Genomic DNA, 16,412 nt, shown 5'->3' on the forward strand with positions numbered 1-16,412 from the left:
GTAGATGAAGTAGGGATAGTAGAAACTGTCATGGACACCAGGTTACAGAAAAATGGAGCAAGACAAGATGTTGCAGATATGGTGTTAAAAACATGAGATGTATCAGGATGATGTTGCTATATGAAGATAAGAATGCAGTGTTAATAAGAGCGAGTTACCATAGCATGAGTGAAGAGCTGTAGCAAGAGCTAGCACTAATTTACTCCACCAAAGACAGAGCATCTACGCTAAACAGTGCTGCACCACTGTGCTTTGAAATGAGGCAAAAGTGTTGTTGTGAAAGAAGTTGGTAGGCAGCGGAGAAGCAGCTGGTCTGGATTTGCAGCAGAAGCACTCTATCAGGAAGGTTCAGAGGATTCTGGGCTACTGGAGGATCAGGCAGCTTGACAGCAAGCAGACATTCCATAGTAGCCAGAGCCATGCTATTGATATTGCTTCCAAACTACTGAGTTACTGTTAGCACTACACAGAGAGAAACATTAAGGCAATCATGCTGTAAAAAGCAGGTTGAATACTATTATGTTTTCATGTATTTTTAACATCTCAGAAAAAAAATCAGAAGAGAAACCAGAGTAGAGCACTATTGCCATTGCTAATAGCTACAGTAGTTGGTATACTTTGAAGAGGATACTTTGTATACACATAAACATAATATTATGGTATGAACCAAATCTTATACCCATCAGATCCAGCACACAAGCAGAATATAAAGCCTTAACAGATATTTTAGTAGAGCACAACAGTGAGCACTTACTTTTTAGTGGGCTATAATGGCTATTGTAGTTCTGGCAATTCATTTTAATTTCTACAAAAGCATGTATCATCAGTTAACAATATCAAATTTGAAAGGTTTATTCATAATCATTGGTGAAAACCAATGTATTTTTTTAAAACTTATGGATCCCAACTGTTGCTCCACATAAATTGATTGTAATTTCCACTATTATTAAGATGGGGTTAAGTTTTGATTCAGCATTAGCTTAAGTCATATACTATATAGATGCATGCTTTAAAGGGTTCGTTCACCGAAAAATTTTAATTATGTCATTAATAACTCACCCTCATGTCGTTCCAAACCCGTAAGACCTCCATTCATCTTCGGAACACAGTTTAAGATATTTTAGATTTAGTCCGAGAGCTTTCTGACCCTCCATTGAAAATGTATGTACGGTATACTGTCCATGTCCAGAAAGGTAATGAAAACATCTTCAAAGTAGTCCATGTGACATCAGAAAGACAATTAAAATATATCGAAGAACCGAAAATACATTTTGGTCCAAAAATAACAAAAATTACAACTAAATACACCTCTGACTTACCACCCTGGTCTGTTGTGAGCGCTCACAACATACCCCAGTTACGCAGCTTACTTAAGACGCTCACAACAGACCTTCTTTGTTACTGGGTGCACCAGAAAACATGTCAGCAGTGTCATACGTCAGCAGCGTTGTGAACGCGCTCACAGCAGACCCGGAAGAGACGACGATGCTGAATAAAGTTGTTGTTTTTTATTTTTGGACCAAAATGTATTTTCGATGCTTCAAAAAATTCTAACTGAACCTCTGATGTCACATGGACTACTTTGAAGATGTTTTTATTATCTTTCTGGACATGGACAGTATACCGTACATACATTTTCAATGGAGGGTCAGAAAGCTTTTGGACTAAATCTAAAATATCTTAAACTGTGTTACGAAGATGAATGGAGGTCTTACGGGTTTGGAACGACATGAGGGTGAGTCATTAATGACATTATTAAAATTTTTCGGTGAACTAACCCTTTAATGCTTTCATACAAACATACAATCATAATAATTCAATATTTATGATTACACTGATCCCTGACTGGTCTAACACCAGGCTGGGAAATAGCAGTGTTGATAACTGGCGAACCTAACTGATTAGAAAAGATTGCGATTTAAACTTAAACTTGAGTTTAAGTTTATACTGGGTTTGAATTTAGAGCAATAAGTGTTTTGCCATGATGGTTCTATGAATCTACAGATTTGTGAGAGACATAGAAAAGTAGAGTTCAGGTAGATGGGGCTAAACTTTACCATCAGCCTGCTCCTGGGAAACTGCGCTATCATCTGCAAAACATCTTGTGCCTGAAATGTTACCATAGTCAAATATCGGCCCTTCCAGCAATGTCACAATATCCAGCCGATTGATCTTAGTCAGGACTGCAGTTAAGGCATCCGCTAAAAGGAAAAAAAAAAAGATATTCATGGTTGCACATATTAGCTGAACAATAAATTTAGCCTTTAAGTTGTTTCACTTATAATGGCTTAGAATATGATTTGGAAACAGAAGTCTGTCCCTGCCCAAACCCCACCCACCTTTCTCCTCTCTGTATGATTTACCCTTATTCAGAAAATATGTAGTGCATAGGCACACTTACTTGTAGCGTTTTTACCATCTCGGCTAACCCATTTCTTTAATAGCATGAAACTCTGAGCTGTCAATGAGTTGGGGTTTTCCACACGGATTTGATTTATCTCATCAACCGAAAATTCCATTTCCCTGGCCAGCTCTGCAACACATTAAATATAGATTAACGACTCCTCTGTCTTTACCACTCCCCCCGTACACATGTGCGCAGTACTGCAGTGACTGCAGATGGCACACCCTACTGATCGCAGCAGCACCGATGCTTTGAGAATCAACAACAAATAATTCAAAGTCATATGTGCAAAAAATAATAATACTAAAAAGCAGCATTTAGGGGTAAAAATGTGACATTATTTGCACAGATGACATTATTACAGAGATATAAACATATAGAGTATATTTGTGCTAAGGTGCAATGCAACACTTTATCCTCTAGGTGGTGTCGTTTCTCACCAGTCCAACTCAGGCCAAGATGATCCGCCACAATAGCCATACGTACATCTGTTCTTTCACAGGGGCTCTGAGGGCCTGAGAGCAGAAGATGGAAAGCCATGAAAATCTTTAAAACATAATATTCAGAGAAGTATTTAGAAAAGTAATAAATCAGACTACCCTTTTCTGATCAAGTCAAGATAATTAAAAGTTTGGGGGAGATTTTTGCATTTTTAAGCCACAACAAAATGAGTCAATATCCAAATAACAGGTGAGGGGAGATTGATCAGAAAAGAGTTGCAAAAATATTTTGATATAGTCAATTATCTTGTTAGTGGTTTTAAGAGGTTAGATTTGTAAAGAATGCATCTAACCAATCTATTTGGAAATGTTTAAACCTTCTTACAGTATACTCTTACCAGAAACACAACAAATAAATTGCAAAAAAGACATGATTCAAATGTCTCTACAGCTACAGCAGAGGGTCAAATGCGAATTCACAGTATCAAATGAAACTAAACATGCGGTATCTTTGGTGCTGTGCTAGGACTGTGTGTCTGCGTGGGCTCACAAGATCTATAGGCTTCCTTAACACCTTACACGAAACTAGGAACCAAAAAAATGGCCAGCAACCCACTCACACTGGCATGCTACAGTAAAACTGACTATCCATAGAAAGAGATCTGAAAACAGGTTAAGAGACCAGCACACAAGTACACAAAGAGAGAGAAAATGACAAATGACAGAGATGACATCTACAGTCAGGTCACACCACAGGCAATCACAACGGCTCATGCAACTAAGATCATACAAGTGTAAAGTTTTACAAACTAGGCTTGATCTCCACGCCGGGGGCCACTTGAGGCCCAGCACCCTGACTGCCTTCACCTCCATCAGTCCTCCTACTCCTCCTCCTCCTGTCTCTCCTGGACTGCTCAACCTGTGATCTCACGTCTCTAGCAGACCTGGATGTATGGTAGGGTTGCGACGCTTCTGATAAAGATGTGTTCCTTGATGTGCTGCTTTCTTCATCCTTATCATATGCCTGCATCTTTTTCTCTTCACTGGAAAGGCAGTCCACTTGCTTTACTGCACTACTAGGTTTTGAACTACTAGAACTTTTGCCAACCTCACGTAGGGGCTTCTGATCACATTTACTGCCTGATCTACTCACTGGACCGGGTTTTGATCTTTTGTTGTTGGTTATCGTTTTGGTTGGCTGTGTTTTACCTTTCTGTTTGGCTATTGTGGTGGTCCTACATTTCCCAACTGGTGAGGAACTAACATGTTTAACCTTCATCATTGGGATTCTAGATTTAGGCTTCACATCTGGGAATGGATCTAATCGATTCCTGGCTACTGGTCTAATCTTCTGAATTGGTTTAGAAGATACTAGATCTTTTTTACAACCCAGTGGTGGATGAGGTGCTCTCACTGGCAACCTAGACTTTGGTGGCTTTCTTGTAATGTCTTTGCATTTGGAGATTACATCATTCTCTGTACTGCCATTCCTGAAAGTACCAGTGTCCTTTCTGACTGAATCTTCACATGGGTTTATTAATTGAACTGAGCAAAGATCAGACATTAACAGCTGTTCAGTTTGTATGCCGCTTTGTAGCAAGCAGTGTGTTCCAGCATTTAAGGCCTCAAGATTAGCATTATTACTACAGTTTCTGGAATTACTGGAAGTTGTCTGGAGGTATGTTTGTGGTTCTGTCCTCGATGAGTCTGTCATCTGATTGTACTTGCTTGTGCTATAGGTGTCTGGTCCTACTTGATGTGCAGTTTCTGGTGTTTGACCTTGTGAACTATCCCAGTCTACACAAACAAAATCTCTCCTCTCAATGTTGGAAGATTTGAGTCCTACCTTAAAAGAAGAACATAAAGAACTGACTTCTGAATAGGGGGGAGGCTCCATGTCATGAGATGTGTCAGAGTGGTCAGTGCATATCTGAATGATATTGTATGATATAACCGTGTTGTCCTCCATCTTAACTTGTGCTCTCTCAACTATCTGTGGATTTGAGGTGACTACATTTGGTTTTCTGACCCCATCCCCTATCCTCCCTCCTAATGTATGCTCACCGATCTGAAAAAATTGCAGCCTCTCTTCAACAAAATCCCGCTTGCTCATGTCAATCGCACCACTGCGGGTCATCTCAAACATCTTCCCTTCGTGGAAGGGGAAAGGGTTTGGCTCGCTAGTTGGTGTGCTTTCATCGGTTGGGGTTCTTGCAGGAGTTGTGTCAGGGGTTGTTGCTGTAGACTTGTCATCTACTGCTAGCCCAAACGGCTTGGGCTCATCATCTTTTATTCTAGCGTCCACTACTTCATCTTCTCCTCCCTTGCTTGACCAAGGATCAAAGCCTTTTGTTGCAACAGTTTTAAAAGGCGTATTAAACTCCTCATCTAGCTTGTAACTAAAGTAAGTTTCAGACAATCCTTGATCAGATTGTTTTCCATCCTTTTCACCGTCCTTTCCATTCCTTTTGTTTGAGGGATCAGTCTTAGCTTTGGTCTTTTTGTAATCCTCAGCTGGTGATTCTTCATGAATTACTTCAAGTTTACTTTGGCAACGGTCACTTGGTCTAGACATATTATCTAATGCCCAAAGATCCTTTCTGTTTTCATTGGGAAATCCAAATGGTTTGGCAATAGATTCACTTAAGCCGTCATCCTCATCTTGAAGTTCATATCCATCAAGAGAGTCGATCTCAGTGGCATCAGTGTCATGAGAGAACTCTGCAGTTGTCGCTATTGAGCAATCTGTGATGGACTGATCATTGCCATTTTGTTCATAATCATAATCTTCTGCTTTTCCATTATCATTTGCCCCTTGTTCTTTATCGTTTCCATTCTTGTCCGTTTTTTTGGATGGGCTTTTCATCAAATCTTTGTCCTCATCTATCTTAAAGGTATATTTCTTTATTGGAATAGGTTTAAAGACAGATTCCTCCTCCGCACTTGAATCACTATCATTAGCTCCTGGGGGCACAGGAGATGGAGGCTGGACTCTTATTATAGGTTCAGCAAGAAGATGTTTATCATGCTCCTCTTGGAGATTTACTTCCATCAATTCAGTCTCAGCCTCTGAGGAAGGAGTTGACCCTTTTTTCTCAGGCTGTGAGGAATCAGAATCCAAGGGTGGTGGAGGAGGGAACTCTATATATGCAACTCTTTTGTTTTGTGTCCCCTGGCCATTTTCGTGCTTACCATTGGCTCCTTTTTCTGGTCCAGATTCTGTCAAATGAATAGCTTTGCCTTGCTCACTATCTTCTGACTCCTCTGAAACCTCAGCTATTGGGCTTGCAATACCTGGCATAAATGCAATAAATGGATCAGGGGTTCTTGAGGTGAGATCATAGCTGACCTCTTCTGAGCTTGGTGTCTCTGGAGTCATAGGACTTTTGCCAGAGCTATCGATAAAAGAGAACTGTTCTAAAGTGTCATCATCTGGGCTGCCTTGAGGAGATGTGGGCTGTTTCTGTTTAACTGCATAAATTGTTCGGCTTTCTGAGCTAACCATCTTTTTGAATGTTCCATTGCTTCCTCCTCCTCCCATATCTTTGTCAGACTGTTTCCCTACTTGAACACTTACATAGACTGGTAAAGTTTTAAGCCCTTTGAAACTTTCTCTTGTTGTAACGGTGGATATTTTTTCGACCAAACTACTGTCACTTAGACCACTTGTTCTACTTTCAGCAGAGACCTCTTCAGACTTCTTTGTTGCAGCTTCCTCTCTCTGTAACTCTGAACGGCCCTGAACCCTTGGTTTGGTCAGGGTAGGTATTTGCGATGGGCTCTTTTCGGATAATTTAGTTAATGTGTCTTGATTTGCCTTCTTTGACTGATTATTGTCTGAAGAACCAGGTGATGTTCTCACAGGAATATGAGATTCTGTCTTTTTCATAAGGGTCTTTATCTGAAAGTCATTCCTACTGATATTATCCTTAGAGAATGAAGCTGTTTTAACTGTCTCATTTTTAATGTCACCCTTTAAAAACTGCTGCTCTTTAATATCATTAATTGCACTATGCCTGTCTACAATATTTCCATCTTTCAAATCTTGAGAGTCAACTTTAGTAGAGCTCTCCCGAGATTTATCAAACTCTTGATCTTTCATTTTCTCAAAATGAGAAGCTCTTTTAACAACAGTATCTGATTTTTCAGGTAAACATTTTTCACCCAACTGTGTTGAGACAATAGTACTGCTACTTTTATCGTTTTCTGTTAGTTTTTTAGGAGGTGGGTGTCCTTCGTCTGTGGAATCAGCTTTTGAACCACCGTAAAACTGATACACTGGTAATTTACTTTCTGTTAGTTTCTTAACTGGTTGTTTTGATTGTGTTAGAGGCACATTCTGATCCTGTTTCTGTGCTTCTATTTCAAACTTTTGTCGAACAGAACTCACTCTAAAAGTCTTAACGGGGACTGGGGGGCCTGCATCACCTGTCTTTGTCTGCTTAAGATCTTCGTGCTGTTTTGGCTTGTCCTCACTGAACTGTGATAGCATATGCCTCTCGGGACTGTTTGGCAGACTTGCACTTTTCCTTTCATTTGTGCTGCCAAACATCTTCTGTCTGCCTTTGTCCCATTCCTCAGCTGCAGTCTTTTGCTTTTTCTCAGGGCTGCTGCACGTTGAGCTCGGCCCTGACTGTGTCTCTCGTGATAATCTTGTTGGTTTCTTTTTCTCAGGGGACTGGAGCTCATCATTTAACTTTTCAGTTTTGTCCCTAAAAAACTGTGAAACTTCACTCAGTTTCTCCTCTGCCTCTTTAATGGTCCGATCTACTCTATCTTCATATATGAGCTTCTCTCTGTTCCTGTCCTGCCTATCCTGGGCGAATCTCATCCACACCGCATGTTTAGGGCTACCGGGTTCTGTGGTATAATGTAATACTGTAACTTTGTCATATTGCTCATCTTGTGGGGGATATTTACCTGATTTCTCTGATGCATCCCTTGCTGACTTTAATTTGGACTGCTTCCTGGGGCCAGCTACTTTTTCTCCATATATGCCTTCTGCCCCATGGACCTCAGTGGCTACGCTATGCGCCTGATCTGCCACTGAGTCCTCAGTATCAGAATGTGATATGTCTAATTTTTCTGAGAGCAACATTTTTTCAGCAAACCTGTATGACTCCCCTCTCAACTCAGATAACTCATCATCATGATACTCAATAGAATGCTGGCTTAGAAGTTTTAAAGCTTTATATGACTCATCTGCAATAAGCTGAGCTGAACCTGGACGAGACTCTTCCTCTTGGGAAACAGGTGTATTGACTCTGGATGTGTCTAAGAAGGACGGAAGTGATTCCTCAGCAGTAAGTTCCTCCTCATCTTGAAGAGTCTCATAATCACCATCAACCCTTTCAACAAGCTCCTTAAGACCTCGGTCACTCCTGCATATAAACTCTGGATGCTTTTTAGTCTCTCTGATTATAACTTCTGTCGGGTCAGTTGTGTTGCCCTTTTCTATGTGAACCTCAATAATTCTCTCAACTTTGGGTTTTTTGTCCTTTTCGAGGAACCGTGGGGACAATTCATCTCCTTTAATGGCATCTTGGCCAGTTTTGTGCTCAAATAAACCGGCAAATTCTTTGGAAGGGTCTCTTCCAGACTGAAAAGCTTTCATTATGTCTCGGACTGACATTGTTTCTCCAGCATCTTTCAGTTGAGGTTTGTGGTAGACCATTCGAGTTGTAGTGGTGATATGAGTTTCTTCTTTGACGCAGGCCAGTTCCTCAGAGCTGGCTTTCATCTGCAAGGCTTTTACCTTATCTTTGATCGAGCTAACTGCTGGCTCAGGCTCAACCGGAGGCTTTAAAACTGCTGCCTCATCCATTAGTGGCTCACAGACCTCCTCAGGATGTTCATAGCTCCTGATGACGTGAACAACCTCAGTTCTGGTTTCTGTTATGACAGGGGGAATAGGCAGATCTGTGAAGGGGGGTTTGGGCCCTGTGCTCTCTGCACTTTGAGGAGCTGATGGGGTCTTTTCACTTCTGGTTTCAAAACCACTATCTGAGAGGGGACTCTTATCTTGTTCATGGGAAAAGTCATCAGGAGATTCCAGGATAGCATCTGTGCCATTGTAGGAATCTGCTAACTTACTCAAGTCTTTCTCTGAGGGAGAGGTCCGCATACCTGTGGGTGGCATTTTGAGCTTGTGCTCCGGTTTTATGGTACGCTTTTGTTTTTCCTCCCCTTCCTTCTTTATTTCATCATACCTGCTCTTTACATCAGCTATTTTTGAAAGGGAACTGGCACCAAGATCATTCATTAAGTAATCAACCACTTTAGCTAAATTGAGATCTTTGTCTGGCACTGACTGTGGCCCGACAGGAAGAGTTGGTTCAAATGTTGGCAGGGAACGCATGGCACTCTGTCGTGCCTCCTCAATTTCATCTTTGGAGAACTCTTCCCATTCATCTTCTGAGGCCCTGTCTTTACTTGAGCTTTTGGCCTCGCTCAGGACATCTTTTGTAAGAATTTCACTAACTTTGACAAGGTCCTCTTTAACTTTCTCAACCAAACTGAAAGGCTCTTCATCCTCCACCCTGGACTCTTTAAAAACATGCGAGTGGAAGCTTTTGGCTGTGGTTGATGAGTCAGTTTGTAAGATTGCAGTCATTCTTATCAGATCTTCCTTCATATCTGCCACATCCTTAAGAATCTCTTGACTGGATGTCAATGTGGGTGCAGCAGCAGCTTTTAGGACTGTTGGGGAAATAAAAAGTGAGGGCTTTGAGGGTTTAATCCGTGATGTTGAGGACTGTGCTTGGGTGTGTGTCTGAGGTGTGATTGTTATTTTTTCTGGGAGTTTCTTCCCCTGGGGTTCAGGAAGCACACTGACCACGGAGAATACCGGAACGGACATGGAAATGGGTGATATTGATGTGGTGGTAGTGGCTGGTGATCTAAGGGTATCGTAAACAGAACTTGATAAATTTGATCTTAAAGGTGAAGATACAGATTTTAGTGCACTATAATTTGACGTTAAGCCAGCAGTAAGTGTTTTCTCAGCCTCACTGAAGGCTGCACCAACACTGGCCGTAGCTGCTTGCGTTGTGGCCTGTATCCGTTCTTGTAAGCTGTAAACCCCTCCTGTAAACAGACGGGAAGATGCAGAGGAGGATGAGGGGTATTTTATCGGTGAAATGGATCCGTTTAGCAGGACTGTTTCAGTACTGGATATTGTAGGCTTAGCTGATGAAGAAAGTGATGACAGAATCGTACCCCTAGCTGCATCTGTGGTTGTTTTAATAGAGGACAAGCTTGATATGTTTCGAATGGGAGAGGACGCTACTATACTTGAAGGGGCCAGGGTGGATTTGAATGAAGACGTGTATGTATTTGTGGTTGACTTTATAGAATCAGCTTGCGTCACTGTGGTAAAAGTTCTGTCTAGCATGGATCCTGGTGATGAAATCAAGTTAGCTCTTGAGGACAATGAAGCAGCAAGCCCCTTAATGGACACCGGATCTGTGCCAGTTTTACCCGGTGAAGACAGGAGACTGGAGGAAATTTGAACTTGGTTTTGGGGTTGCTGAACCACAGTCTTTATTGGAGATGACATAGATCTGTATGTTCTAATGGGTGATGCTACATCGCTAACTGATTTTGCAGGAGAAGCATTCGATGTTCCTAGGGTGGACTTGATTGGAGAAGCAGAGGAAATGGACCACACAGACTTTAGTGGTGAAACAGATGGCGTGTTGGAAGGTGAACTGGAGAGGGAACCCAGTCCACATTTTGTTTGCCCAGGGACGGTAATAGGAGCAGTCGACCATGCCTGGTAAGATCTTGTTGAAAAGACAGGTTTGTGAGCGTAACCAGCAGGCAGTGTTCTTGTTGTACTTCGTTCAACTGTTTCTTTAAACAGAAAAATGAAAATCCAACATAAAGTCAACAAAAATGGTGGAAAAACAGAGAGACCAGAAGGAAAAAATTGGTCAGTGGTGATTGTCTTATAAAGGAGTACAGCAGCAGTTTTATGATGTGAAATGGAACTGAAGATGAGGATGGTGCCAAAATAAAGACGATCCAAAGAGATTCATGGCCCACAAAGGGCTCACAAAACCAATATGAACAAAGCACACACAGGGCAAAAGTATGACAAAAATGATGAACCACAAAACATAAAATGACAAGACAAATGCACAGGACCAGAGTAAAACAATTTCACTTTTGACTTTTGATGTGCTAAATTTTCCTGTGACTGACTACCTTTATTTGCTACAGTGCCTTTTATCTGTTTGGTTTAGAAAAAAATACAGATCCTTCCCAAATTTGTGTATTTTGACAAAAACAGAAGACTCCGAAACAAAAAGCATCCTTTTTCCTATGCTACAGCAAAACATATTATGGCAAATGCAGGCTAAATAACTACAATTTAAAGTTCATAATATCGCTCCAACATGCAGATCTGAGTAACCTTAGTGACAGGCAATTCAGTGCAAACTGTGAAAGCACCCGAGAGAATCTACCTGTGAGTCTTCATGCATTTCCTTCAAAAATGCATTAAATAATTATGCACAATCACAAAGCCAAAAGGAGCAAGACTGGTTGTAAACAGGAATTTAAAAAAAGGAAATGATTATTTACTTTGATGCCATAGTGCATAAAGTTTGCAAGTCACTCAAAGTAAAATGTTATGAAAGTTACAAAATATTATTCTTGCTAGTGTAAGTAGAAATGAACTAATAGGGTAAATAACATCTCATAAGCACAGGGCAAGCACGGCACACCAACTGAAATACCAAATTTTACATGCAAACTAAACTTTACAAAAAACAAAAAACAAGCATGTGGACTCTGTTCATGTATGGTAAGAATGTGCAGATAAAACAATGTTTATGCCAGTTAATATATCATAGATGGTCACAGTAAGTCACATGTTAGCTTTAATCACTCCCAAGAATTTGGTTCTCAATATAAGTTTATACATTATTGAAAACATCACACTCACTCGTTCCAGGCTCGGTCAGATAGCTGTAGCGCTTACGTAAGGCTAGAGATGCAAAGGTATGACGTCGTTCTGGCTTTTCAGTCTGTAACAACAACAAAAAAATCCTATCAGGTTTCTCATAATCAACCCTGCTTAAAGTTTAGCTAACTCTATTATTGTTCTTTCCTTTTGAAAGAGCATTATGACTATAATATAGGAACACTGATTTGGAAAGTTTTTTATAATTTTCTTTATATTACTGTACTCTTTGTGCTGGCCTATATAGTCTCTATTCACATCAAAGGAAATCAGTGCTACATTGATTTCCTTTCATTCATTCTAAAGGCGATGAAACAAAAAAAAATAACTATGATCGACTGGGTCAGTGAGATCCTAGGCGCCGATGACCAGTACTTTGTTACGCAATATAAACTTATTAGTTTTTCTCCTCTAAATTCAATTTGATGTGGTTTGATATGTGATCCACCTAAGTCTTGACAGTGTAGGCAAGAGCACTTGGTGCATGGATGAGTAAAAAAAAATCAGCTTGCAAAAAGTTGCAGCAGCATGCAGTATATGTACTGAATGTGTACCCAAGTTAAAGCCATCTTAAACGAACAAATAACCCAGAGCTAAAGCAACTAGCACACCACATGGAAATGAGGGGACAGCACTATTACCTCTTCCTCAGGATCTGAATCCACATCCTTTTGGTTCCCAAGATGCATTGCAGAAACAGAGGGAATAACGTAATGAAGAGCAGGGGGAAAGAAACATCAGGATGTGAAAAAGGCGATTGAGAGCACACAAAGTAAAAGTTACCGCAAAGCCACAGTGAAGTAACATAAAAGGGTAAAAAAGAAAAAGAACAACAAAGCACAGAGCCGCAACCACAGAAGCTGTTGAAATAAGCACAAGCCTGTGCACCTTCAGCCAAAGCAAGATCCAAATCAAAAGTGTGATTTGGGTCAGCCACAACAACAACAACTTGAAAAAAGCTTGAAACAGATAAAAGACACACTCAGGTAGGTTGAGCCAAGTTTGACCCTTAATGACTAGGAACACTGCTCTATCTTTCCTGAGTATGAAGATGGCATGATATGACGCAGATGATCATAGTTCAGCCTTACCTTCTTGAGGCCTGGCAGTGTGATGTTTAAATTACAGATAGCAGTCTGAGCCAGACCCTTGGATGTTTTGGGCTCTCTGAGGAAGGACAAGCGGCCACATGGCTCTTGGCTGCTGTCTCTGACCTGCAGATGACAAACAAATGTTACTGCTAACGAATTAGTTCTTAGGTTTGACTTGCCCAGAATTTGCTGGATAATAGCTTGTAGAGAAGCTGCCCATCTGATTTAAATAAGTACATGGTTTCAGCTAGAAAATACACAAGAATGCTAAAGTGAAAAGTCACAACAAGCGAGGAGCTACATGTTTCTCATTACCTTCTGAAAGCTCAGGGTCTAACAGAAATTGATGCTGATTTTAATAACAAAACAATCTGGCAGGCAGAATGTATTAGTAATGTGTCTAATAGTCATGAAAACGCTAGAAGAAAAAACGATCTACCTTCACACAGAACGGCAGTCTGTTTTCTTTGAAAGCATAGAAGTTAAAAACCAGCTGCTGTCCGGCTTTGGTCAGAGGGGCCAAATTTCCATAGCAGTCCACATAGATGGGCTTCCCTTCCAGCACCTTTAAAACAGCCAGCCGTGTCATGCAAACCACATTTTATAAAAATGTTAATGTGCAAAAATCAGTATCTCATAAAATACTAATTTAAAAATTTCTCGTATTAAAAAACAAATAAAATGAATCATGCACCTCAATGTCTTTGCTTCTGGCCACCTCCTCAAAGTTTTCCTGCTGTTCCAGGGTTTTGTCCACTTTATCATCTGTCATACAGAAGCACCGCAGGCTGGACTCCACAGGGTCATTCATTTTAGCAAACACTACAAACTTGGCCATGTAGGGCACACAGATGAGCTCTCTGTAGAGCTGGGTGGCCAAACCTACAGTCTCTGGGGTCTGATGACAGTCTGCAAGCCAAAACCTGGACACAAATTTAACAGTCACAAAGCTGAAAATGTGAGATTTTGATAATACGCCTTAATATTTTCTAGAATTAGATCCAAAGAAATAAAAAAATACCCAAACAATTAAGAGGATTTTATAAGAGAGAAGTCCCTAAGTTGTTCTTGTACCTGGCAGACACGTTTGTGGTGAAGGACACACAGTCATTCATAAAGGTGAGAGGTGTAGTCCCAGTGATGTCCTCCCACTGAGCTGGCGATGTGCCACCTATCACGAGATGCTTTATTAAAATGATTTCTACATTTTCTGCTCAAATAGAGACCAAACAGGGATGCCCTGGTTCACCGACTGTCAATTTGTTGTTTTTGTTTTTTGCAGGTATGTTTTATGTAGCATATTTTCACAAAGCTAAATTCAGAAACTTTTAGTTTTATTTTTAAATGCATAGAAACATAGAAATGTTATAATTCTGTGAGGGATCTCCAAACCACAACTATAACGATAATGACATAGATGAACAATATAGTTGGAATCATTTTCTGAACATCAACAACCAATCAGAATCCACCTTTAGAGAGCTCAAGCATTTAAAGCAAGTGTGCATGCGATTATGACAAACAGAACAATATTACGTGTTGGTGTGGATGTTAATAAAGTTATTATTTTAGTTATCATTCTTCTTGTTGTTATCAGTTGTTATCATCCCTTATTATCAGTAATAGAGCAATAGAGTGATGATTGCAAACACCACTATAGTGAAATGGAAGTTTGATAAACTGTTAAAAAGATTCTATATTTTATTATACATCATTATTCTCTAAAAGTCAATCCTACCAGTTATACTGCAGAGCAGGCGCAGGCTTGGTGTTGGGTCTCCTTTGTAGCCATTCACCACACCCTCTCCAGACAGCGGAGGCACAGGTAGGGTCATGGTAATGGGCTTATGGAACTTCCTCCTGCGAGGCTCCACTGTCACTATTGGGCTGAAGGTGGCACGGTTTCCTATGATCTTCTTCACAGCTTCATCCGGAACAGGCTGAGCCTGTTAAGAGAAAGCAAGATCATTTAAGTCAAACATCTACACAAAAAGATCTATAAAAAAACACAAAATTCTATAACAACAAAAAATGAAAAAAACACACACCCAAACATATCCACACACAAAAACCAACCACCACTTCATCAACTAGTGTTATTTTATCAGATATTGTTGGGGATGCTTAGACAACCAATGTTTGATAAAATCAGAGTGTTACAGTTTTCAAAGGAATCAACCTTCAATTGGCTTACAGTACATTTTAATGAAAAAAAAAAAAGTTCAAATAAAGAACCTTTTCTGGAATGGTAAGGTTCCATGGATGTTAAAGGCTCTTCATGGAACCATAGGTGCCGAGATACAGAGACTTGCTACTGCCAGTACATCCACAACATGCTGCTGTGAGCATTTAAGAAATACTGCTGCTGCACATATAACATAGGCCTGGGAGATAAAACGGTATCGATATATAACTTATATAATTTTTTTCCGATATAGCGCATGATATAGGCACATGCTAAGAGTGACGCAGACAGCACACACAAACACAGACATGAGTGCTGTGCCTGCCTGTGATGAGGAGATTGTGAATAAAAAAAATGTATATTAGTCGAATAAAAAAAAAATGCATTTGAATACAAAAATGGTACAATCGAATGTTAGATGTGTGTTCTCAGTGGTGCGCGAGATGCAGTGATGATGGTGTAAGTGACGTTGTTGCATTTTAATGTTTTGTTAGTGTAGCCCACGAGACGCGCAGCTGCTGCTGCGCTATTCATTCAAAATATTAGAGAATTATAGTAGCTTAATTCTTAGAAGATCTTGGTTAGGTTAAAACCGAAACCAAGCCATTCACACAACGCATATTCAACGCATTTTTAGACAGACAAATATGACTGCTGCACTCGCGTGTCACACAAGAGATGTACAGAAAGCCATGCAAAGTTAAAACAGTTTAAACTTTTAGAAAACTGGTCGCGAATTTGTGGAGGTTTATTTATTTTCACCGCATCTCATATGTTTTCAAATGCAATCTGTGTGATCGACATTTTGGCTCTTTTTTTTTGTTTATGCAGTGCATAAATACATGATGCTGTTTTGTTCATAATTGTTTATGCATATTATTAAATTATATTAGATTTTTATGTTAATTTAGACATTATGCACATTTTTTATGGACTGACAGTTTAATACGCTGCATTGTTTTGCTCATTGTGCCCTCCTGTGTTATCAGGAGACAAGCCAAAAGTTTCCATAAGACTTATTTAATCTGCATAAAACACATAAGAAAGGAGACATTTGTTTAATTTTATTTTGTGTTTAACAACACACAAAATTTTTTAGTTTGTCTCAATAAATTGGGTAAATTAAAAACACAGTGGTTAAATAAAAAAAAAAAAAAAAAATTATAATGCCCTTTGTTTTAAAAGAAGGTTATAAAAATGTCAATAACTGTTGATACCGAACGATATGAAACATTATATTGTTGATACATTTTTTAGCTATATCGCCCAGCCCTAATATAATATATTTGAATAAGCCCCATAGCATACATGATCACCCCATAGC

At 39.9% G+C, this 16,412-nt stretch overlaps 1 protein-coding gene across 48 annotated transcripts in view; it reads right to left on the minus strand.

Annotated features, from left to right (window-relative positions):
* LOC109100368 (ankyrin-3-like) overlaps window positions 1-16,412 on the minus strand; it is a 161,914-nt gene that overhangs the window by 6,849 nt on the left and 138,653 nt on the right. For 33 of the 48 annotated variants that reach the window (XM_042735050.1, XM_042735052.1, XM_042735032.1 and 30 more), the window contains 11 exons: window positions 14,642-14,849; window positions 13,978-14,074; window positions 13,598-13,826; window positions 13,343-13,468; window positions 12,904-13,026; window positions 12,454-12,480; window positions 11,795-11,876; window positions 3,655-10,698; window positions 2,845-2,919; window positions 2,402-2,533; window positions 2,058-2,201 (listed from right to left, as the gene is read on the minus strand). In XM_042735050.1, the coding sequence (XP_042590984.1) occupies window positions 2,058-2,201; window positions 2,402-2,533; window positions 2,845-2,919; window positions 3,655-10,698; window positions 11,795-11,876; window positions 12,454-12,480; window positions 12,904-13,026; window positions 13,343-13,468; window positions 13,598-13,826; window positions 13,978-14,074; window positions 14,642-14,849 (8,287 nt within the window). The remainder of the gene's footprint in view (window positions 1-2,057; window positions 2,202-2,401; window positions 2,534-2,844; window positions 2,920-3,654; window positions 10,699-11,794; window positions 11,877-12,453; window positions 12,481-12,903; window positions 13,027-13,342; window positions 13,469-13,597; window positions 13,827-13,977; window positions 14,075-14,641; window positions 14,850-16,412) is intronic. The other 15 variants (XM_042735072.1, XM_042735071.1, XM_042735074.1 and 12 more) reach the window with 7 other exon arrangements.

Source organism: Cyprinus carpio, chromosome B12 (assembly GCF_018340385.1).
Source record: "Cyprinus carpio isolate SPL01 chromosome B12, ASM1834038v1, whole genome shotgun sequence".
NCBI lineage: Eukaryota > Metazoa > Chordata > Actinopteri > Cypriniformes > Cyprinidae > Cyprinus > Cyprinus carpio.